Source organism: Dipodomys merriami, unplaced genomic scaffold, assembly GCF_024711535.1.
Source record: "Dipodomys merriami isolate MVZ:Mamm:240054 unplaced genomic scaffold, mDipMer1.0.p SCAF_6, whole genome shotgun sequence".
Taxonomy (NCBI): Eukaryota; Metazoa; Chordata; class Mammalia; order Rodentia; family Heteromyidae; genus Dipodomys; species Dipodomys merriami.
In genome coordinates this window covers 11,504,898-11,527,549 of record NW_027206179.1, presented here as the reverse complement: position 1 = coordinate 11,527,549, position 22,652 = coordinate 11,504,898, and the positions used below count along the sequence as shown (strand labels likewise).

General features: G+C 44.0%; 1 protein-coding gene across 3 annotated transcripts; it reads left to right on the top strand.

Moving 5' to 3' along the window:
* Positions 1–5,364: 5,364 nt before the first annotated feature.
* On the top strand, positions 5,365–22,531 carry LOC138813944 (regulator of nonsense transcripts 3A-like). Of its 3 annotated transcripts, none has more exons than XM_070002549.1 (8): positions 5,365–5,586; positions 6,009–6,115; positions 8,685–8,791; positions 12,653–12,751; positions 13,127–13,237; positions 16,880–16,935; positions 17,024–17,167; positions 20,744–22,531. In XM_070002549.1, the coding sequence occupies exons 1-8, from the start codon at positions 5,380–5,382 to the stop codon at positions 20,906–20,908; spliced, it is 996 nt and encodes a 331-aa protein (XP_069858650.1). In that variant the 5' UTR covers positions 5,365–5,379; the 3' UTR covers positions 20,909–22,531. The 3 variants fall into 3 exon arrangements, with proteins under 3 accessions (XP_069858650.1, XP_069858649.1, XP_069858651.1); XM_070002548.1 differs by having other exon boundaries at positions 17,024–17,179; XM_070002550.1 differs by lacking the exon at positions 13,127–13,237 and having other exon boundaries at positions 17,024–17,179.
* Positions 22,532–22,652: the final 121 nt, after the last annotated feature.

Genomic DNA, 22,652 nt, shown 5'->3' with positions numbered 1-22,652 from the left:
ATGCATGGTCGGTACCAGTTGGGCAGGTATCGTGCTCACCACAGCTGCACCATCACTAGAGCTGTAGAACCACATCTGTCCAACAAAATTACAAAAGCAGGTGGTTTAATTTTTAAGTTAGAAAATGCCACTTGGAATCAATCTGAGGCATTATTGAGCTATAAGCAGATTTTTTTTTTTTTTGGCCGGTCGTGGGACCTGAACTCTGGGCCTGGGCGCTGTTCCTCAGCTTTTCAGCTCAAGGCTAGCACTCTATCACTTGAGCCACAGGGCCACTTCCGGCTTTTTCTGCTGATGTGGTGCTGAGGAATCGAACCCAGGGCCTCAGGCATGCAAGGCAAGCACTCTACCACTGAGCCACCTTCCCAGCCCCTTTAAGCAGATTTTAAGTGGCTAAGACAAAGTTTAAACCAAAATATTTCTAGTACAAGTCCAGAAGTACCAGAAAATACTGTATAAGTACTTGGATAATATAGTTGTAGTAGTGTAACTTTAAAGTACATATTCTTTACTGTCTGTAGTCCACATACAATTGCAGGTCTACAAATCAACCACATACTGACAGTTCCTTAAAAGAATACTTTTGAGTTTAACCAACCACATCTGTTATGCAGGAGGGTCCCTCAACTCTTCAGCTCAAGGCAAGCGCTCTACAACTTGAGCCACAGCACCACTTCCGGTTTTCAGATGGTTAGTTGGAAATGAGTCTTTCACCGACTTTCCTGCTCAGGCTGGCTTTGAACTGTGATCCTTAGATCTCAGCCTCCTGAGTAGCTAAGATTATAGGCGTGGGCCGCTGGCACCCAGCTTCAAACAAAAAGGTTTTTTTTGTAGTTTTTTTCACTGTGCTGTTATTTGTACAACTCTTCATAGTGTACTGGACCATTATCATCAGTAGCTGCTTCATTGATCATTCTCACCTCTTCTTGTGAACTATTAACACGTGATGAAGTGCAGAGCCACTAACAGTACTATTGCCACTGCTTTATCAAACACAGAGTGCTTCAATTTCTTCACTTTATTTCATTTTCTGTCATCATTGTTGAAGATTGTCTTTTATTTATTTTAGTGGCTTTTCTGGATCAGACATCATACATGCTTTTATTTAGAGTAATCAAATAATTACACTAAAAAAATGTTAATAGCTAATATGAACTTATTCTGTATTGTCTGCCTGAGCAATTTTCTTCATTGAGCACCTGTTATTACAGGCTTTATCACAAGCATGTTTTTAGCTATCTAATCTAGCTCAAGGGTAGAACCACTTAGGTACTGTTTTCACCCTAACATTTTGTGTGCTTTACTGCTTTAGGTTAAAATTCTGTGCTTATGTAATACAAAACATTTGGAACAGGCTGGGTAGTAAGTGGGAAAGTAGGTCATCTATATTACACAGGATTTTTTCTTTTTTTGTGTGTGTGTGCCAGTTGTAGGGTGTGAACTCTGGGCCTAGGCACTGTCCCTCAGCTCTTTAGCTCAAGGCTAGTGTTCTATCACTTGAGCCACAGTGCCACTTCGGCTTTTTCTGTTTATGTGGTGCTGAGGAATCAAACTGCACTAAGGCAAGCACTCTACCACTGAGCCACCTTCCCAGTCCTATGTTAACAGTTTTTATGTGAAGTTATAAGCATTATTAGGAGCATTTGCTGAATCTTGAAATTAAAGTTTTAAGGAATTATCATCTGAATTCTAAAATTTTATGTTTAATGGTGTGTATGTTTGCCAGCCAGTCCTGGGGCTTGAACTCAGGGCCTGACACTGTCCCTGAGTTTCTTTTGCTTAAGGTTAGTACTACCTACCAGTTGAGTCACAGCACCACTTGCAGGTTTTTTTGTTTATGTGAGGAATTGAACCTGGGGCTTCATGCCACGCTACCACTAAAGCCACATTCCCAGCCCCCTAAAATTCATTTGTATGAAATCACTTTTCAGAACTGTTCCTTGCAGTAATCTGAAGAACTACAAATATCTTTAAAAATTGACTATTGGGGTAGCTAACTAGGCATGTTGCTGGTTTACCTCAACAAGAAATATGCATCCAGGAAACACTTGATACCTATCATGCCCTTGAGCTGAGGGTGGAGGTGGTCCAAAACGAGAGACAGAACAACTTGGTTTCCAAAAGGAGAGCAGGAGATACTAGGTGACATAGCTTCACAGTGGTGTGGCTAATAAAGACTGGGGACGCTATTCTTCTCTCCATTTGGTAATTTGGGAATATCTTGGCTGATTATTTAATAAAGGAATCTTTTGTTGCAAAAATGTTTCAGTGGATGTGAGATGAAGGTATCAGAATTCCACTTCCCAGTCTAGAAACATCATTGGAACTAAAAAATCCTGCTTCAGATTGTTCAACTTAAGTAATGGTTGGAAACTGGAAAGAGAAGGTATGCACCATATGTACAAAAGGTGTGTACGTGTCCTATGTCTAAACACTGCTAAAACATTCCATTAAATCTAGCTTATGTTTTTATCAGGCTCAACTGCCCTTATCTCTGTCCTCGGTCATGTATTAGATTTTATCTGGCAACTCCATTTTCTTTTCAAATAGATAATAAGCCATCAGAACTTTTGTTCATAACTGATCACTCTGAAGTAGTGAGCTCATATAAACTGCATATTTCTACTAGCTTCCTAACAATAACTGGACACCTTTCTGAGATTTTAGAGAATCTGCTGTTGGGTCATTTGAGAATTGGCTTTGATTCTTTCAGCTCATTTAAAATGTCACGTTTCAACTGCAAAGATGAACACTGATGGAGCTATCAAGCCTGGATTTCCAGATCATGAGTCTCTTAAGGCCTCAGTTATTTCTAATTTCTTTTGTGCTTAAGAGCTCATAGGAGCTGAGTATTGGTGGCTCAAGCCTGTAAACTTAGCCACTTAGAAGGCTGATATATGAGGACTGCAGTTTGAAGCTAGCACAGGCAGGAAGTCCAAGACACTACTATTTTCCAGTTAACAAAAAAAAAAAAAAAAAAAAAAAACAGGCTGAGATGGTGACCAATGGCTCATTTCCTATAATCTTAGCTACTCAGGAGGCTGAGATCTGAGGATGGTGGTTTGAAGCTAGCTAGGGCAGGAAAGTGGGAGATACTATCTCCATTTAATGACAGAAGTGGAGCTGTGGCTGAAGTGGGTACAAAAGCTCAAGGACAGAGCCCGGGCCCTGAGTTCAGGCTCCAGGACCAGCAGGAGAAATTTTGTGCCAATACTGGCATGAAAAGAATCCTGGGAGAATGTGGATAAAGTGAGGAAAATAGGAAAGGGGGCATTATAGACAAACATTGCACAAAAACAGGTCTGAAGGCCAATGGAATAGACTAGAAGATGCAGAAATAGTCATCAGATACTTGATAAGAGAGCAAAAAACTACTTGATAAGGGAGCAAAAAACACATTTGAAAAAAGAGCCTCTTGAGTAATTGTTGGGAAAACTGGATGTCCATTTGTAGAAAACTAAAATTGGGTCTCTGTTACCATGTACAGAAAACTCAAAAGTGGATTAGAGACTTCAACATTAGACCTAAAACTTTGAAAGTACTACGAGATGTAGTAGGAGAAACAGAACTTAAAAGCATAAGCAGAAACTGTTTTTGAAGAGAGTTCCAGGGGCACAGCAAATAGGAAAGACTTGGCAAATGGAATTATATCAAGCTAAAAAGTTTCTGCATAGCAAAGGATGTAGTTACTAATCTAAAAAGATAGCCAACAGACTGGGGGAAGATCTTTACCAACTATATATCCAACAAGAGCATTATATCCAAATTATACAAGGAACTCAGGAAATTAACCCTCTCCAGAATTAATAACACAACTGATAAATGGGCAAAGAAACTAAATAACTCAGAAGAAAACAGCCAATAAAACACATGAGGAAATGGTCAACAATCCATAGCCATAAAGGAAACATGCAAATCAAAACAACATCCATCTTGCCCTAGTAAGATTTGCCAGCATCAAGAATTGGATCACAAATACCTGCAGGGATGTGGGAGGGATGTGGAGGGGGGCTGGGGCTACCGCATTGTTGGTGAGAATTTGAACTACTACAACCACTCTGGAAGGCAGTTTGGAGACTCCTCAAAAAACAAACGGAATTACCCTATGATCCAGCCATACCGTTCTTAGGCATTTACCTAGAATATTACAAGTCAGGATGTGGGCTAAAAGGAACCCTATTGTACTTTTGGTGAAAATATAACAGTACAACCACTCTGGAAGGTGGTTTGGAGATTGATCAGAAAAGTAAATAAAAAAACTACCCTATGGCCGGGCACTGGTAGCTCACGCCTATAACCCTAGCCACTAAGGAGGCTGAGATCTGAGGATCATGGTTCAAAGCCAGCTTGGGCAGGAAAGTCCCGGTGACTTTCATCTCCAAATACCCACCTGAGAACTGGAAGTGGCACTATGGCTCAAGTGGTAGAGCACTCCCCTTGAGCTGAAAAGCTGAGGGACAGTGCCCAGGCCCAGAGTTCAAGCCCCATGACAAGAGAAAACCAAAAACTACCCTATGATCCAGCCATACCATACTCTCGGGCATCTACTCAGCATTACAAGTTAGGATATGGCAAAGACACTTGCATGTCCATGTTCATTGCTGCAGTATTAACAGCTGAGCTATGAAAACAGCCTAGATGTCCTACAGTAGATGAGTGGATCGAGAAAACATGGTACATATCCATATGAGTTTTATCCATTGGGAAAATGGACCAACAACCGAGAATGTTAAGTAAGTCAGGCTCCTATGAGGGCGCGGGTCTTCTCGATTGGGCTTGGACACAGACAACTCACGGACACACGGACTGACTGGAGGAGGCTGCAAATAGGGAGCAACCCAAGGGCGTAACTCCTCGGTATCAAAGCCCATGCCGGGATATGGAGTGCGAGGCAAATGAGGAAAGGAAGGGCAGCCGTCCGTATCCGACACCGCGCTGGGTGAGACGGCGAGTGAAGCCCGACCTCCGGAGCGGCCCCTCTGCACAGCTCCAATGGTAACGGGCGAGGCCGCGCCTCCACCGCGGACTGACAGCACCGCTGCCCACCACGTTCCCAGTCCACCGGGTCCGATCTTCCTCAGGACCCACCTGGACGTCCAGTCTGAGGCCAGGCCAGCGCGGGCCGGCCTAGGCACCCCGTCCCCCCGCCCGGCCTGGGCCGACGAGAGTACCCCCTCCAGCACCGAGCGCCCATCCAGGCCGAGGGTCCAGGGGGACAGAACAGCAGGGAGGCCTGGACCGCTGCCGGCACACGATTACTCCGAGGCGGTCGCCGCGGCGGAAGGGGCGGTGCTGGGAGGGGCGTGGCGTGGCGGCCGAGTTCTCGCGAGGTTTCGTTCCCGCGCGGCTGCTGCTGCTGCTGCGCCGCGGAGCTGCGAGATGCGCTCGGAGAAGGAGCGGACTGGTGGCTTGGCCGCGACAGCTACCGCGCGGGGTCCAAGTGGAAGGGAGAAGTTGCTGGCCGCGGAGGCTCAGTTGCCCCGTGAGTCGCCGCGGCGGGAGCCTGAAATACCTCCGCCCTCGTCGTCTGGCTGTGGGAGCGGAGCCGGCAAACCTCGCGAGGAGAAGAGGACGACTTTGAGCAAGGTGGGGGACCGGGCGGGAACACTTGGTGCGGGGAGGGTGACCCAAAACAGACGGGGTGGGGCGGGAGGCCGGCCTGGAGCGACTTGGGGAGTGGGGAAAACAGGCCCAGGGTGGGGGCGGGGCTGGCTCGGGGCTATCCCGGGGTTGGGCCGGCTCGGGGCGGGGCTGGAAGGCGTGGAGGCCGGCCTTGGGCAACTTGGGGAGTTGGGGGGAAACGGGCTCACCTAGGGAGGAGAGGGCGGGGCCCAGGGGCGGGGCGGGGCAATCCCGGGCGGGGTCGGCTCAGGGGCGGGGCCGCGGCGGTGACGCCCACCCGCGGGCGCCGGGTACGCTGCACGGTGTGGGCGCTCTGGAGCCCCGGGCCTGGCGGTTCTCTAGGCCCCTCCTCAGAGGGCGCGCGTGACCGGCCCGCGCCGCCCCAGGTGGTCCTCCGTCGGCTGCCCCCCGGCCTCACCAAGGAGCGACTGGAGGAGCTGCTGCGGCCGCTGCCGGCACACGATTACTTCGAGGTGGTCGCCGCGGACGTCAGGTGAGGGCTGGAAGACAGTGGCGGTAGTGAGGGACTGGCCCCCAGCCCTGGCCCCGCCGCTCCTGGGGCTGTGCGCCCCTTTCCGTGGGTGGCTTCGTCCAGAGCTGCATGGAGTGTGGAGTGCTTGTCACCAGCCCCTCCACACGGCCTTTCCTTCCATTCTTGGCAAAAGTGTTCAAGCGTCATACCCAACACCTGTCTTAACACTGCACAGAGGGAAGGCTCTGGACGAGCAGGTGACAGACCCCAAGACCCTGGCCGAGCAGCTGACTGACCCCAAGGTCCTAGAAAAGCAGGTGACAGACTCCAGGCCCCCGGACGAGCAGATAACAGACCCAAGGCCCTGGACAAGTAGGTGACAGACCCCAGAACCTGCATGAACGGGTGACAGATTCAAGGCCCTGGACAAGCAGGGCCTCAAGGCCCTGGATGAGCGGGTGATAGACCCAAGGCCCTGGACAAGTGGGTAACAGACCCAAGGCCTTGGACAAGCAGGTAACAGATCCCAAGGCCCTGGGAGGAGCAGGTGGCAGACCCCAAGGCCCTGCATGAACAGGTGACAGACCCCAGGTCCTGCAAGAGCAGGTGACAGACCCAAGGCCCAGGACGAGCAGGTGACAGCCCAAGGCCCTGGACAAGTGGGTGACAGACCCCAAAGCCCTGGCCAAATGGGTGATGGACCCCAAGGCCCTGGATGAGCAGGTGACAGGCCCCAGGACCCTGCACGAGTTGGTGACAGACCCAAGGCCTTGATCGAGTGGGTGATAGACCCCAAGGCCCTGGGAGGAGCAGGTGACAGACCCCAGGCCCTGGCCCAGCGGGTGACAGACCCCAAGGGCCCTGCAGGAACAGGTGACAGACCCCAAAGCCCTGGGACGAGCGGGTGACAGACCCCAAGGCTCTGGATGAGCGGGTAACAGACCCCAAGGCCCTGGATGAGCAGGTGATAGACCCCCAAGGCCCTGACCAAACAGGTGACAGACCCCAAGGCCCTGGATGAGCAAATGACAGACACCAGGGCCCTGCATGAGCGGGTGACAGACCCAAGTCCCAGGACGAGCAGGTGACAGACCCAAGGTCTTGAAGGAGCAGATGACAGACCCCAGGTCCCTGGATGAGCAAGTGACAGACCCCAGGTCCCTGGATGAGCAGGTGATAGACTCCAAGGCCCTGGATGAGCTGGTGACAGACCCCAAGGCTCTAGAAAAGTGGGTGACAGGCCCCAAGGCTCTGGCTGAGCAGGTGATAGACCCCAAGGCTCTGGCCGAGCAGATGACAGACCCCAGGGCCCTGCTCTCAGCTCTTCCCGATCCCTCTAGTTAGGGTAGTTGTAAAGCACGATGTGGAAGGTGGTAACACAGCCAGAGTATACTGATTTCATTTTCACTCATGGCAATCCTAGATTTTCCTTTGGACTGTAGCAATAATGTCTATTCAAAGAAAAGTAATTGTTGATGGGTACCAGTGGCTCACGCCTGTAATCCTAGCTACTCAGGAGGCTGAGATCTTAGGATCTCGGTTCAAAGCCAGCCCAGGCAGGAAAGTCTGTGAGACTCTTATCACCAATAAATCACTAGAGAACCGGAAGTGGCATTGTGGCTCAAGTGGTAGAGCACTTGCCTTGAGCTGAAGAGTGCTGGGACAGCACCCAAGCCCAGAGTTCAAGCCCCACGACTGACGAAAAAAAGAAAGAAAGAAAAGAAAAGTAATTGTTAAACATAGATGCCGTTTTAAAAAGATACAGATAACTTTGAGATGACTGAAGTTCAGAAACAGAAGAGGACTTTTACTACACCCTCAGTAAATACCCATTTTTCCAAGCTTTTCTGTGAAATGCACTGAATGTTGCTGCCTGTGAAAGGAATGGCTCTTCTGATGTAGAGGAGGATTCGTTTTTCCTGTAGTCCCACGCTACCCATGAAGCACCTGATAGTGATCTAAATCAGAATCTCCCACAGGGAACATTCTTTTTTTTTTTTTTTTTTGGTCGGTCGTGGGGCTTGAACTCTGGGCCTGGGCGCTGTCCCTCAGCTCTTCAGCTCAAGGCGAGCACTCTACCACTTGAGCTACAGCGTCACTTCCGGTTTCCTGGTGGTTTATTGGAGTCTCACGGTCTCTCCTGCCCGGGCTGGCTTTGAACCGCGATCCTCAGATCTCAGCCTCCTGAGTAGCTAGGATTACAGGCGTGAGCCACCAGCACCCGCCTTCCACAGGGAACATTCTTACGATGAGTAAGTTCAATCACATATCATTCTAGTCCTGATGCACCAAGAATGACCTCTGAATTATCTGGCCTTTGTCCAGATGTGACGTCTGGCTCTGTACAGTGAGGAACCTGACCTAAATTGTCTCTCTTGAATAAACAAAAATACTAGTTAATGGTTTGCTTATGTTTGTTTTCACTTTTGTTTTTGCTGAAGAATATGGAAATTGTTATAATTAACTGAGAGATGATTGTTTAGCAATAATGTTTTGTCTGAAGAGTTTGCTGTAGCCAGAAAAGGCAAGACTGGTAAAATTAAAGCTCTACATTTTTCTAATAATTTTTTACTGCTATCTCAAATTTCAGTCTTTATCCTCATCTCTACTCAAGAGCATACATTAATTTTAGAAATCCTGATGACATTCTTCTGTTCAGAGACCGTTTTGATGGATATATCTTCATTGGCAATAAAGGTTAGATTATTAATTTCTTTATCACAATCTATATCTATTGAAGTTAGGCTAGAATATTTGTGGATTTTAACTAAGAAGCTCTAGTCTGTTTCTGGTGGCTCACGCCTGTAATCCTACCTACTAAGGAGGCTGAGATCTGAGGACCCAGGTTCAGATCCAGCCTAGGCAGCAAAATCCATGAGACTCTTTATCTCCAATCAACCACTAGAAAACTGGAAGTGGCACTGTGGCTCAAGTGGTAGAATGCTCGCTTTGAGCTGAAGAGCTCAGGGACAGCACTGAAGCCCAGAGTTCAAGCCCATGACCAGCAAAAAAGAAAAAAGTTCTTAGATACATTTAAGTATCATAAATTTTTATTCTTACTGTGCCATATATTTACATTAGAAATAAAGTTATAAAATTTCCATAAATATTATGTTGCATCATTGTGGAATGTGAATTTTTTTAAGTGAGTTTTCTAAATAAATGAACTTTATGTATTCTAAATCTGAACTATTTTACTCATGATTGATAAAAATATTCTGAAGTGTACGCAATACTTAATCTACCCTTGTAATGTAAAGAGTACTCTTCAAGGTTGTACACTTTTTAATGTTTTGGAAATGGTTGAGGTCATGAACATTAGTCATCATAAGCATTAAGCAGTCTTCCCTATAGGGAAACAGGTACACTTCCCTATATATTCTGGGTCTGCTTTGATGATTTTCAGACTGTCCTATGATATAGTCTCTGCTATCAAGTTTGTAGACCTTTTACAACAAGCTATTTTCTGTCTCTGATGCCCAGCCAACCTCCTCCCATTACCACCCCCATAACCTAGCAGTGTTTCTCCTTCCTTCACCAAGGAGTTACAAACTTGAAAAGATGTTAAGAGTGATTAACTAAAAGCTAAGAAATAGATTTTGAGAATAGTGAAGAGTAGCAAATTCAATGAGGAAATGATTTGATTTTCCTGTTAATTGCTCAGTCCCTACGTTTCCTTTATCTTTTTTAAAGTATTGGTAAAATACTCATAGCAAAATTTGTTATCTTTTCCTTTTTAAAAATTTCTCTGTGTGTGTGTGTGGGTGGGTGGGTGGGTGGGGGGTGGTGGTGGTGGTACTATGGATTCATGCTTGTTAACTAAGTGCTCTGTTACTTGGCCTGTGTTCACAACCCTGTTTTTTCTTTGTGTTAATGTATAGTTAATTGTACTTGACACTACTTATGTTGACTATATATATATCTCCTACAACCAATAACCAAGACTTACTTGCATCTTGCAAAGCTAACCCAGTACCAATTAAACACTAATTCCCCATTCTCTTCTTCCAGCTCCCTGTAATTCCATTCTACTTTTTAGTTCTATGGTATGAAGTTGAATTTTTTTTTTTTTTTTTTTTTTTTTTTTTGGTCATGGGGCTTGAACTCTGGGCCTTTAGCTCAAGACGAGAGCTCTACCACTTGAGCCACAGTACCACTTCCAGTTTTCTGGTGGTGAATTGGAGATAAGAGTCTGGAGGACTTTTCTGCCTGGACTGGCTTTGAACCATGATCCTCACAGATCTCAACCTCCTGAGTAGCTGGGATTACAGGTGTGAACCACCATCGCCCAGCTTGAAATTGATTGTTCTATATACCTTATGTTAATGGAATCACACATGTTTGTCTTTGGGACTGGCTCATTGCATTTAGCATAATGTCTTCCAGGTTCATCTGTGTCATAGCATATTATAGCATTTCCTTCCTTTTTAGTGCTGACTAGTATTCTGTTGTATGATGGAAACTCATTTTTTGTGTACTTACACATCTTTGTCCTTTCTTTCTTTCTTTCTTTCTTTCTTTCTTTCTTTCTTTCTTTCTTTCTTTCTTTCTTTCTTTCTTTCTTTCCTTTTTGGTTGTGAGACTTGAACTCAGGGCCTGGGCACTGTCCCTCAGCTCTTTGCTCAAGGTTAGTGCTCTACCAGTTTGAGCTACTGCCACTTCTGGTTTTTGAGTGGTTATTTGGAGATAAGAGTCTCACAGGGACTTTTCTGCCTGGGCTGGCTTTGAATCACGATCCTCAGATCTCAGCCTCCTGAGTAGCTAGGATTACAGGCATAAGCTACCAGTGCCCAGCTTGTCCATTTCTTAATAGAATTGCTTATTTTCTTATTGTTGAATTACAGGGATTCCTCATATCCTGGATATTGAACTCTTATCAGATGTTTTTTTTTGCAAATACCTTCTCCCATAGGTTATCTTTTTATTCTATTGATTATATCTTTATTTTTTTCAGCATTAGGGATTGAAGTCAGGGTCTTTTGCTCACTATGAAAATTCTGTACCACTTTAGATATATCCTCAGACCTTTTATTTTTATTTGTTTTTGAGATAGGGTCTTGCTAAATTTGCCTAGGCTGGCCTGCATCTTTATTTTTTTATTTTATTTTATTTTTTTTTATCAGTCATGGGGCCTGAACTCTGGGCCTGAGCACTGTCCCTCAGCTCTTCAGCTCAAGGCTAGTGCTGTACCACTTGAGCCAAAGCGCCACTTCCAGCTTTTTCTGCTTATGTGGTGCTGAGAAATCAAACCCAGGGCCTCATGCATGCAAGGCACGCACTCTACCACTGAGCCACCTTCCCAGCCCCTGGCCTGCATCTTTAAATCCTCCTGCCTGTATCTTTAAATCCTCCTGCCTGTGTCTCCTGAGTAGCTGAGATTAATGGGCATGTGTCACTACACTCAATGTAGTTGTGTCTTTTGATGCATGGGAGTTATCTTGACATAGTAAAGTTTGTTGTTACATTTGTGAAATGTTTGGCAAATGTAAAGTTATAGGGCTTTTCCTTGTTCTTTTTTTTCCGTGCTCTTTTTTTTTTTTTCCCTAAGAGTTTATAGTTCTAAAGTTTGTATAGGTTTGATCCATTTTTAATTGATTTTTGTGTTAATAGATAAGGATCCAACTTCCTCCTCTTGTATTGTAGATGTCGTTTTCTCAGCACAATTCGTTTGAAATATTGTTCCCTGTTGATGGCCCTGGCATTTTGCTGAAAATCATTTAACCATTTATTAAAGGAGTTTTCTGAACCCTCTGTTGTATTTCCTTTGTATGTGTTTCTGTGTCTGTATTATTTGAATTTTTGTACTTTGTAATCAGGTTTTGAAATGAGGGACTGTCAACTGCCATGTAATTGGTATTTACCTATTTATCATGTACTGGCACTGTGGGCATCTAGAAAGGAATTGTCTTTGTCCCTGCCAATAGAATGCCTTTATCTTTCTCATTCTCATTATTCTGGATAGTTGAAATTAACTACAAAATGTATTCTATATGAGAATTGTCAGAATCTTCTGAATATTACTGACATGATTGAAAATGACTGCTCAGTGGGTTTGTCACTGAGGTGGAAATATTCCATGCATTGATGAAGAGTATAATAGATTGTCACAGTGAACATTCTCTGTGTGTCCCCCTCACCAGCATAACAACAAAGACCTTTTTCATTTTTTAAATTAAAATAGATATTGTAAAAAGCATGAGATATACCCTTCTCAGTTTTTCTCATGCTTGTAAGTGCAGTCATTTCCTTGAGCGTATATAACAGATTGATACTAGAATTAACCTTTTAAAATAAAAAATGAGAATAACTTCAAGTATTCCTTTGATAAGTTGTTTGGGCCTATTGAGCTGTAAGACATACCCCTATTAAAATGAGAAGTTTGATGTTTTCAATGTGTCCAGGCATGTCATAACTTCATGATAAGTCATTTGATTTAATAAACATTACTCCTCCTATAGTTTGTCTTATCACCATCCTTTAATAAGTTAGATGTCATTTTCCAAGTGAACATAATAGAGTTTCAGATTAGTGAGTGTTTGGAATGTGTCTTGGTTCAAGGCCTGGAGTATCCTGCAGTGGTGGAGTTTGCTCCCTTCCAGAAGATAGCCAAAAAGAAGCTGAAGAAGAAGGATACCAAGACTGGAAGCATCGAAGACGGTGAGCCTTTTTCCATGCTGGATTGAGAGCCACCACGTTTAATGCCTTGATCAAATATTCCACTCATGTAGTTGGGGAGAAATATTTTTATAGCTGGGCACCGGTGGCTCACGCCTGTAATCCTAGCTACTCAGAAGGCTGAGATCTGAGGATCACGGTTGAAAGCCAGCCCGGGCAAGGAAAGTCGTGACTCTCTTGTCTCCAATAAACCACTAGAAAACCGGAAGTGGCGCTGTGGCTCAAGCGGTAGAGCGCTTGCCTTGAGCTGAAGAGCTGAGGGATAGCTCCTAAAAGCCCAGAGATCAAGTCCCACAACCGACCAAAAAAAAAAAATGTTTATTATTTTTTTCATTTTTTTCTTTTTCATACTTACAGATCCAGATTATAAACAGTTTTTGGAAATGTACAGTGTGGAGGAAGAGAAAACCAGTGCCAATCCTGAGACACTTCTAGGGGAGATAGAGGCAAAGACAAGAGAACTCTTTGGTCTGTTTTTCTCATACTTTTTTCTTTATTTACTGAGATGCTTGGTTATGGAGTATGAACTTAATTTTTCTTTTATTTAAAAAAAATTTTTAAATTTATTTTTGTTGCTGGTTGTAGGGTTTGAACTCAGGGCCTGAGCATTGTCCCCCTGCCTCTTTGTGCTCAAGGCTAGCACTCTACCATTTGAGCCACAGCACCACTTTGGTTTTTGAGTGGTTAATTGGAGATAAGAGTCTCATGGGCTGACTTTAAACCAAGAGCCTCAGGCTTCGGCATTCTGAGTAGGTAGGATTACAGGTGTGAGCTACTGGTGCCTAATTTTCCTTTTTATGACAATAGTAAAATCTCAGTTTGTTGCAGGCTTGGCAGAAATGTATTTTCTAATTTTAACAAAAGGATGTCAGCTTAGGACAATACTTCTGAGTCTTTGTTGATGGAATGTCTTGAGTTTCCAGTGATCACTTTGTTTTAGGCAACAGTACTTCTGATGGACATGTATATGTGCTTTCTGGTATCAGGAGGGGTTTGTGTCACAGAGCCGAGTCAGGGATCTTTGGAAAGAGCAGTTGTGGTTAAGTATTAGGACCCCATAGAGATGAAATGCTTTCTTCACATAAGAAGCCACCTTCAGCTGGGCGCTGTTGGCCCATGCCTGTAATCCTAGCTACTCAGGAGGCTGAGATCTGAGGACTGCAGCTCAAAGCTAGCCCAGGTAGGAAAGTCCATGAGACTCTTATCTCCAGTAAACCACCAGAAAACCGGAAGTAGCACTGTGGCTCAAGTGGTAGAGTGCTTGTCTTGAGCCGAAGAGCTGAGGGACAGTGCCAGGCTAGAGTTCAAGTCCCATGACAGACAAAAAGAAAAAGAAAAAAAAAGAAGAAGGAGCTACCTTCCTGCCATTCAACAGAATATCAACCCCATCAGTTGCAAAACAAACCAACATTACAACCTAGCAGGACCATAGAATCTGGTTTGAATTCAATCTTTTGTCTCCAGCTATACCACTGTGAATGTACTAGATCTCGTCTGAATCCAACCTTTTGCTCTTCTTCCAAAAGTCGTGTGTTTTAGAAATTTTTATGTCCTATTGCAGTCGCCAGAACTCCCCTGCGTAGATGTAGAGCATTTTCATTCATCACCAGGTTTGATGCCTTCATCCCACATGGGGTCTGCCTTCTCTATTGATTGTGTGGTCCGCCACCACAAGGCTCTACCTCCTACCTCACAGCTAGATCCTACTCACCCTTCAACAGTCACACTGTTGACAGCATTCGATCTCGCTGCTCCATGCATCTCCCCACTTTGCCTAGCAGAACCACGTTTTCATCTTCATAGTCACAGGATTGAGAAGCTTAGGAACCAAGTATTTGTTAAATAAACAAGCAGGCCTGAAGCTGGAGCTTTGTAGGAGTAGCAAGTAAGCTTACATGGTTGGAGCAGGATGGGGAACACTAGTATTGGCCTGGTGTCTGGGCAGAGGGGTTGGGATTCCTTTTGGGGAGTGGCATGGGCTGATTTATTCGTTCTGCCAAGAGCAAGGCTGGGAGGTTCTTGCTCCCCCAGGGTAAGTTGCTCATACTAGACTGACAGATGCAGAATTTGTTTTGGAAGTTAAATAGACTTCCAGTAGATAATGGATGGATTAGTTGTAGGAGATTGGGGAGAGAAAGCACTAAAGATGCTAGTGATGCCGGGCACTGGTGGCTCTCGCCTGTAATCCTAGCTACTCAGGAGGCTGAGATCTGAGGATGGCGATTCAAAGAGCCAGCCCGGGCAGGAGAGACCGTGAAACTCCTATCTCCAATAAACCACCAGAAAACCGGAAGTGGCGCTGTAGCTCAAGTGGTCTAGCATTCGCCCTGAGCTGAAGAGCTGAGGGACAGCGCCCAGGCCCAGAGTTCAAGTCCCACGATCGACAAAAAAAAAAGATGCTAGTGATTTGGTTTGAACAGATTAGCTGATGGTGGACTTGGGGAAGGTGGAGAGAAATAGTGTTAGGAGCATGGCAATTATTTTTTTTTTTTTGGTTGGTCATGGGGCTTGAACTCTGGGCCTGGGCGCTGTCCCTCAGCTCTTTAGCTCAAGGCGAGTGCTCTACCTCTTGAGTCACAGCACCACTTCCAGTTTTCTGGTGGTTTATTGGAAATAAGAGTCTCACGGATTTTCCTGCTCTGGCTGGCTTTGAACCGCAATCCTCAGATCTCAGCCTCCTGATTACAGGCGTGAGCCACCAGCACCCAGCTGAGGATCATGGCAATTAAGAAGAGTTAGCAAAAGCAATTTAGATATTATTTTTAGAACTCACCTCCTGTGCTCTTCTGTGTTTTACTCCATTTAAGTATTCTTTTGGATGGGATCTGTCACTATGGGGTGGCTTTGAGACAAACCATTTGCTGCATTCCTGTGGAGGGCCTATGCCCCCTTCTGTCAGCTTCAGCATCTTGCTTAGTATGTGTTACACAGGTAATACTAGTTAAATGAAGTGCCAGGGACTCAAGTCCACTAGTTGTTAGGTTAGCATTTACTTTATTACAGGCTAGGCTATGGAGCCCGTTTCTGTGGTTCCTGTTTCTTCCCATTGCATTATAATTTTTATCAAGCAGTTCATAGCTTGCCCATTTTTTGTTTGTTTGTTTTTCACTTAGCTTCTGGCCTTCAGTGAAGTCTCAAGAACAAGTCTAATGAGTAAGAGTTAAATGGAATTGTAACAAGCTTATATTGACAGAAGCTGATGTATTCAGGGTCTTTGGAGTAGACAGATCGGAGAACAGCTGTAAAACTTGGTACAAACTGCCTTCTGGAACTTCATAGGTTTTCATGAGATACCAAGTGTAAAAACACTCAGTATAGTGCCTGTATGTAGCAGTATCCTCTAGGTGATAATGCTTATTATGTTTGTTGAGTTAGTGTTAACTATATGGTTGTTCATATTCTGTGTACCAGGGTCTCATCTACCCTTCACAAGATACAAAATTTTTGATGCCTCCAAAAACTACTTGAATTATAGTAATGGGATAACAGCTCCCCATATAGGTGCTAGATAAATTTGCATAAATACAAATAAAGTCTTCCCCTAATGCTAAAGATTAACTTGAAAGCAAGTATTCTTTTTTTGGGGGGGGGGTCCAGTCGTGGGGCCTGAATTCTGGGCCTGGGCACTGTCCCTCAGCTCTTCAGCTCAAGGCTAGCGCTCTACCACTTGAGCCACAGCGTCACTTCTGGCTTTTTTCATTTTGCTTATGTGGTGCTGAGGAATCGAACCCAGGGCCTCATGCATGCAAGGCAAGCGCTCTACCACTGAGCCACCTTCCCAGCCCTGAAAGCAAGTATTGAAAATAAATCTCGCTGGGCACTGGTGGCTCACACCTGTAATCCTAGCTACTCAAGAGGCTGAGATCATGGTTCAAAGCCAGCCTGAGCTGAAAAGTCCCCGTGAGACTCTTATCTCCAATTAACCACTCAAAAACTGGAAGTGGTGCTGTGGCTCGAAGTAGTAGAGCACTAGTCTTGAGTAAAAGAGCTCAGGGACAGTGCCCAGGCTGAGTTCAAGCCCCACAACTGATAATAAATAAGTAAATAAACAAAATACCTCATTTTAGAAGTTACATATGATACATTATATTTTTTTTGTGTGTGTTTTAGCTAGAAGAACCACACCTCTTTTGGAATATATTAAGAATAGAAAATTAGAAAAGCAGGTAGGTATGACATTTTACATGGTGACTGACCTTCTGTGTCTGAATTTCCATCCAGAATATTTATCCATGTATTTGCCTATACATTTAGAGAATTCGAGAAGAAAAGAGAGAAGAACGGAGGAGGAGGGAATTAGAAAAAAAACGCTTGCGGGAGGAAGAAAAAAGAAAAAGAAGGGAAGAAGAAAGATACAAAAGAAAAGAAGCAGATAAGCAAAAGAAAACTGAGAAAGAAGTAAGGATTAAGGTAATTTTGATGAAGCCCTTCACTTTTCCTTTCTCAACAGTAGTTCTGCTATGCTATATGGACAAGCTATGTGGACCAATGTGAGTAGAAGGCACGGGTAATGGGTGTATCACTTCCAAAATTCTCCTGACTGTAGCCACCAGCACAGCCTTTTTATGTATGGTTTCAGTCCTGGGACTCAGCATTCTTTGGCAGCAGAAGCCTTAGGTTTTATTCTCTTGACGAGCTTCTGTGGCCGACCATTCATTCACACAGGTTGAAGGAATTTTATTCTGAATAACACATATTGGCCAGAATTGGAATGAGCCCTTGTCTTCTACTACCTTATTAAGACTTCAGCCTAGTACAGTTTCACCTCACAACACAATCAGTCTAATACAGGAGTTCAATAAGATTATACTGTGTTAGGAAAAGAAGTAAAATGTTAAGGCACTAGGAAAGAGAAACTTGTGCCACATGTATGTCCAGAATGGGAGACCTGATTAGAAACATACTTCTTTGTTTCTGTGAGGAGAAAATATGGCTTCTTGAGGAAACAGAGCTTCCTCTGAGTCTTTGTTCTGAAATATTCTTTCCCATAGGACCACTGATGGAGAGTACAGTTTCTATACAATATCCCACAGAATCACAGGACCAGACTGCAAGCTGGTCAGATAGTAAGCCTGGCAGCGTATGCTGCAGTAACTAGTGGTCCAAAAATCTCATTGGCTCAGCCTGACCAAAGTACATTGCTTGTCATGTGTAGTCTTTCCCTTGACAAGTGGCCTGTTGCTCATGATGGATTTTCAGAGACCTCAGCTGACAGAGGTCCTATCTTTACAAACCTACACCATCTTTAGGGTGGAGAAATAATGTACAATGAGGTAAATTACATATAAGTTCTTCAGGTTTACACATGGAGTGATGAATATTACCCTGCACACATCTCTGGCCAGAACAAGTTCTATAGCTACTTTCTTCTCAGAAGGAAAGTGCAAACATCTGATGAACAGCACCAATGACCACAGCGTAGCTCCTGAAGGGGCATTTGTGCAAAAGTATATTTCTTGGAGCCTGTGAGATACGAGTCCCACAGTGGGGCTCAGTCCTACCTATTTCAAAGATAAAAGTAGGTCACAAGGTGACCAGTATAGCCATGAGACCCCAAACACCACCCACAGTAGTTCTTTTTCACTGACTTGAATCAGAATTTAGGTGCAGGTGTACATTAATGTGTGGGTGTCTCATGGGGCTTGAGTCACAGCACCACTTCCAGTTTTCTCGTGGTTAATTGGAGATAAGAGTCTCATGGGCTTTCCTGCCCAGGCTGGCTTTGAACCATGATCAGATCTTAGCCTCCTGAGTAACTAGGATTACAGGCATGAGCCACCAGCACTCAGCTACATTGATTATTTTAAACTTTGGTAGCATTGATGAAGTTGAGAAAACCAACCAAGTCTGTAAGAACACAGAGGGAAGAGGGAAACAGGTCTTCCTTGGGAAACTGCTCAGATCAGTGTGTTTGCTCATTTGAGAGGTAGATAAGCATCACTCTCCATAGCACAGCTTTTATTTCCTGTAACAGTCTCCTGGATGAAAGCTAGTGAAATGGGACCTTAATGTTGTGGAAGTTCTTTGTCATTATAGAAATATGACTTTGAGCCAAGCATAATGGTGCATGCCTATAATCCCAGCACTTGGGAGGCAGAGGAACAGAAGATTTCAACTCTTTATTTCATAAACAGGGAAAAATTGGAATACATTTTGTAAATCTTATGGCCACAGGTTTGCAAATACTAGCTAACTCATTGTCTGTTTTACATTCTCAAAGTCATTTTTGTCAAAAGTGTTCTTCTGCAAGTTATTTAGAAAAGCCATTAAAACCTGTATAATGTCAGCTAAAATATTTTAAAGCCCTGTAAACTGTTGTAAAAATTATCAGTGTAAACCTTTAATTTTTTTTCTTGTTACAAAAGTAATACTTATTCTGGAGGAACTGGAATCCACAGATGAAAGTCAGTTCTGCCTCTTAAAGATGAACTAGTCCATGTGTTGCAGTGTCTTCAGATGGATTCAGTGTGCTTGTGCTTGTGTGGGTACCTTGACTGCCGTATGATGACTATATTTGTTACTTTTATTGTTGTTGTGTTTTTTTTTGGTCAGTCATGGGGCCTGAACTCTGGGCGCTGTCCCTGAGATCTTTAGCTCAAGGCTAGCGCTCTACCACTTGAGCTACAATGCCACTTCCAGCTTTTTCTGCTAATATGGTGCTGAGGAGTCGAACCCAGGGCTTCATGCATGCAAGGCAAGCACTCTACTACTGAGCCGCCTTCCGAGCCATGTTGTTGTTATTTTTTGCCAGTCCTGGGGCTTGAACTTTGGAGCTGGGCTCATTCCCTGAGCTTTTATAAAAGCTCAAGACTAGCACCCTACCACTTGAGCTACAGCTCCACTTCTGTCTTTTTTTGGTAGTTTAGTGGAGATAAGAGTCTCACGGACTTTGCTACCTTGACTGGCTTCAAACTGTGATCCTTAGATTTCAGCCTCCTAAGTAGCTAGGATTACAGGTGTGCGCCACAGATGTCCAACTGTATTAATTACTTTTGCAACACTGTACACAAAATACCTGAGAAAACAAATGATAGAAGGATTTATCTGCCTTACAGTTTCAGAGATTTCAGTTCAGTCTTTGACTGTTGATTCTGGGCCTGTCTGTCATGAGGCAAGACATCATAGTGTCACCAGCATACTGCTTTTTATTTATTCTAAAATGTAAAATATATTCATACATGAGCACTTCCTTGGAAACTCTGACTCTTGGGTAGCACATTAAATTCCTGAATTAAAGGTATCATATGTTTTTAAAAATCCTGATGGTAAGAGTATGTAATAAAGGCTACAAAACTACTCATCTCATGGCAAACAGAACAGAATTCAGGAAGAGCCAGGTCAAGGTTCAGCCTCCAAGGACCCACCCCAGTGGTCTATTTCCTCCACAAACAGTACCAGCAGGAACAAGTGCCCAACACACGAACCTGTGAACTATCAACAGGGATGTGAGATTACCTCCTCTAATAACTTTGTGTAAAGGCACTCACTTTGGCACAAGGATGAAATCACCTGATTGTGTTTTTCAGAGTATAGCCCCATTTAGCATTGTATGTGTGGAGACTGACATATAAATCAAAATCAAATGATAGTGCACATTTTATTTTGTAATCCTCTATTATTGCTATAAATACCATAACATTAATAGACCTACATACTTTTCATAACTATAAATATGTCCTTGATTAACTGCATATCAAGCAACTCATGGGTAGAGGTGGAAGGGAGGGAATGAGACACTGAGGGCACAGGTGACACTAGGCAAAAGAAAAGAAATGTAGTTATCACCTGATGTATATAAAGGTAAACCCTCTGTACATCACCTCTAAAAACAACAATAAATAATTTAAAAAATATTTTGAACTTACAGATTATTTTGTTATTCAAACATTTAGGCTCATATTTTTTAACCATTTAGGCAAGTTATATTTGTAACATGCTCTTGACTAATATTTTACCAATGTTAAAATTTCTCAGCTTCTTAAGAAACCAGAAAAGGGAGAGGAACCAACCACAGAGAAACCAAAACAAAAAGGTGAAGAAATGTGTACTGGAGATGAAAAACAGGAGACATATACCCCCTGTACAACCTTGAAAGTCAAGCCCCTGGAGACCCCACCAGAAGTGCCCAGGGAGAAGTGAGCATGCCTCGTTTCTACAACCTTCATCATGAAGTCACATCATCAGTGAGTGTGTAGACCTCACTTTAGACTTGGAATCTGGAAGCGTTGTCAGGATATGATAGCAGTTGTTTGTTTCCCATTAGTCATGCCAAGATCTTTGTAAATGTTGACTGTACAATCACATCTACCTTTAAATCAAGAAGTTTCTCTATTCTTCAACTGTTGCCTGTGTGAACTCTTCTTTCACCCATTAGCTTTTCCTCTCCTAGCTCCTCATCTGCACTGAGGTCTTTATCTGCTCTCCCAGTCTCTCTTCCTGCATAGTTTTTTACAGGTCTGTTGTTTTCCTCTGTTTTGAGATTTTTGTACCTATTTGTTCTTCCAGTCACCTATAGTTATCTGTTATTTTTAAATTCAGTTGTCTAGAATTGTATATTTCAAACTCTTTCAGGGATATCCAGTTCTTAAGTGCTATGATTTTTCTCTGTGGACCTGCTTCCTACTGGTCTTGTCTCTTTCCCTGCTCATAGGTGACTCCATGGGGTGAACTTATTGGTGCAAAGAGCAGATAAGGCCCCTTGCCACAACATTCCATCTGCAACTCACAGCCAAGCTTGCCTAACCCAGGGCTCTTGCCCCTCACTCCATTACCACTTCCATGATCTTGTACCCTGAGGTTTGTACACAGTGTTTTTGTGTCATTGTTTACAGTACAGCAGCACTTGATGCCATCTCTGGCATGGCGTCCTCGTGGTCTCGCCTGATGCCCATATGGACAAGCCCCAGATGGAGTGTATGGACTTGTAGGTCAAGTAGGCTAAGACTTCAAGAACCAAACAGCTAATTATTTACTGTTCATTAATATTTAGGTATGTGTTTAAAGCTATCTGACATTATTAAACTTCAGTGAACTTGTCTATGTTTGGAGCAGACAGGACTGCATCATAGTACACATGTATCTGGGCTCCAAGGAATGTCTCATTAAGTTCATCTGCACTTATTTTGGAGGGCTATTTAGAAGACTGTGTATAGTACCTTAGAGTCTTTCTTACTCCTTGTCTGTCACTCAAGCATAATGGCATAAATCAGTATTGCAGTTTGTTCATCTTTTCAGTGGTTTGTAGTGTATTTGTTATGTGACCACTGCTGCCAGACACAGCAGTGTGGTGGTGAACTTAGCTCCTCCAGCCCCTATGTGGAGCGTAGAAGAAGACTGACAATGAGTAACTCGCTCACGTGGATATTCCTGCCAGGTCACTGGTCATTGGATGGCAGTGATAAAGAGGGACTTGGGGAATTGTCAGAGAAAGAACCTGAAACACTGAGATGCCCTCTGGATGGTCGGAAGCACAACACTCACACCAAGCCCACCAGGTTCTCCAGGAATGAAGATGAACCAGCACAGGGGAAAGGATTCACTTAATACAAGAGGGAAGAAGGGGAGCCAGTGAGCACATTCTTCTGTGGAGACAGCAAAGAGGACAAGAACAACAGATGCAGACGGGGTGACAGCTTGGCACTCAGAGTTTACCTGGGCCCATCCTCACCATCAGTCTGCACCAGGAGTGTACGTTTGTGCTTTAAAGTTGCACAGCTGCTTTTACCAATCTGAAATATTTTATTAAATCAAGAATAGCCTGCCTGAGTTTGTTGAGGTCCAGGGTTGTACTCTGCCTTTGTAGGTCTCATGTGACATAGCCTCACTTTTTGTCTTATTATTTTTTATTCTTTGCCAGTTCTGGGGCTTGAACTCAGGGCCTGGG

Coding starts and splice junctions, on each gene's coding strand:
- LOC138813944 (XM_070002548.1), top strand. CDS start 5,380: ATGCGCTCGGAGAAGGAGCGGACTGGTGGCTTGGCCGCGACAGCTACC. Junction 13,238..16,879: donor AAAGACAAGAGAACTCTTTG/GTCTGTTTTTCT, acceptor TGTGTGTTTTAG/CTAGAAGAACCACACCTCTT. Junction 17,180..20,743: donor AGAAAGAAGTAAGGATTAAG/GTAATTTTGATG, acceptor AAAATTTCTCAG/CTTCTTAAGAAACCAGAAAA.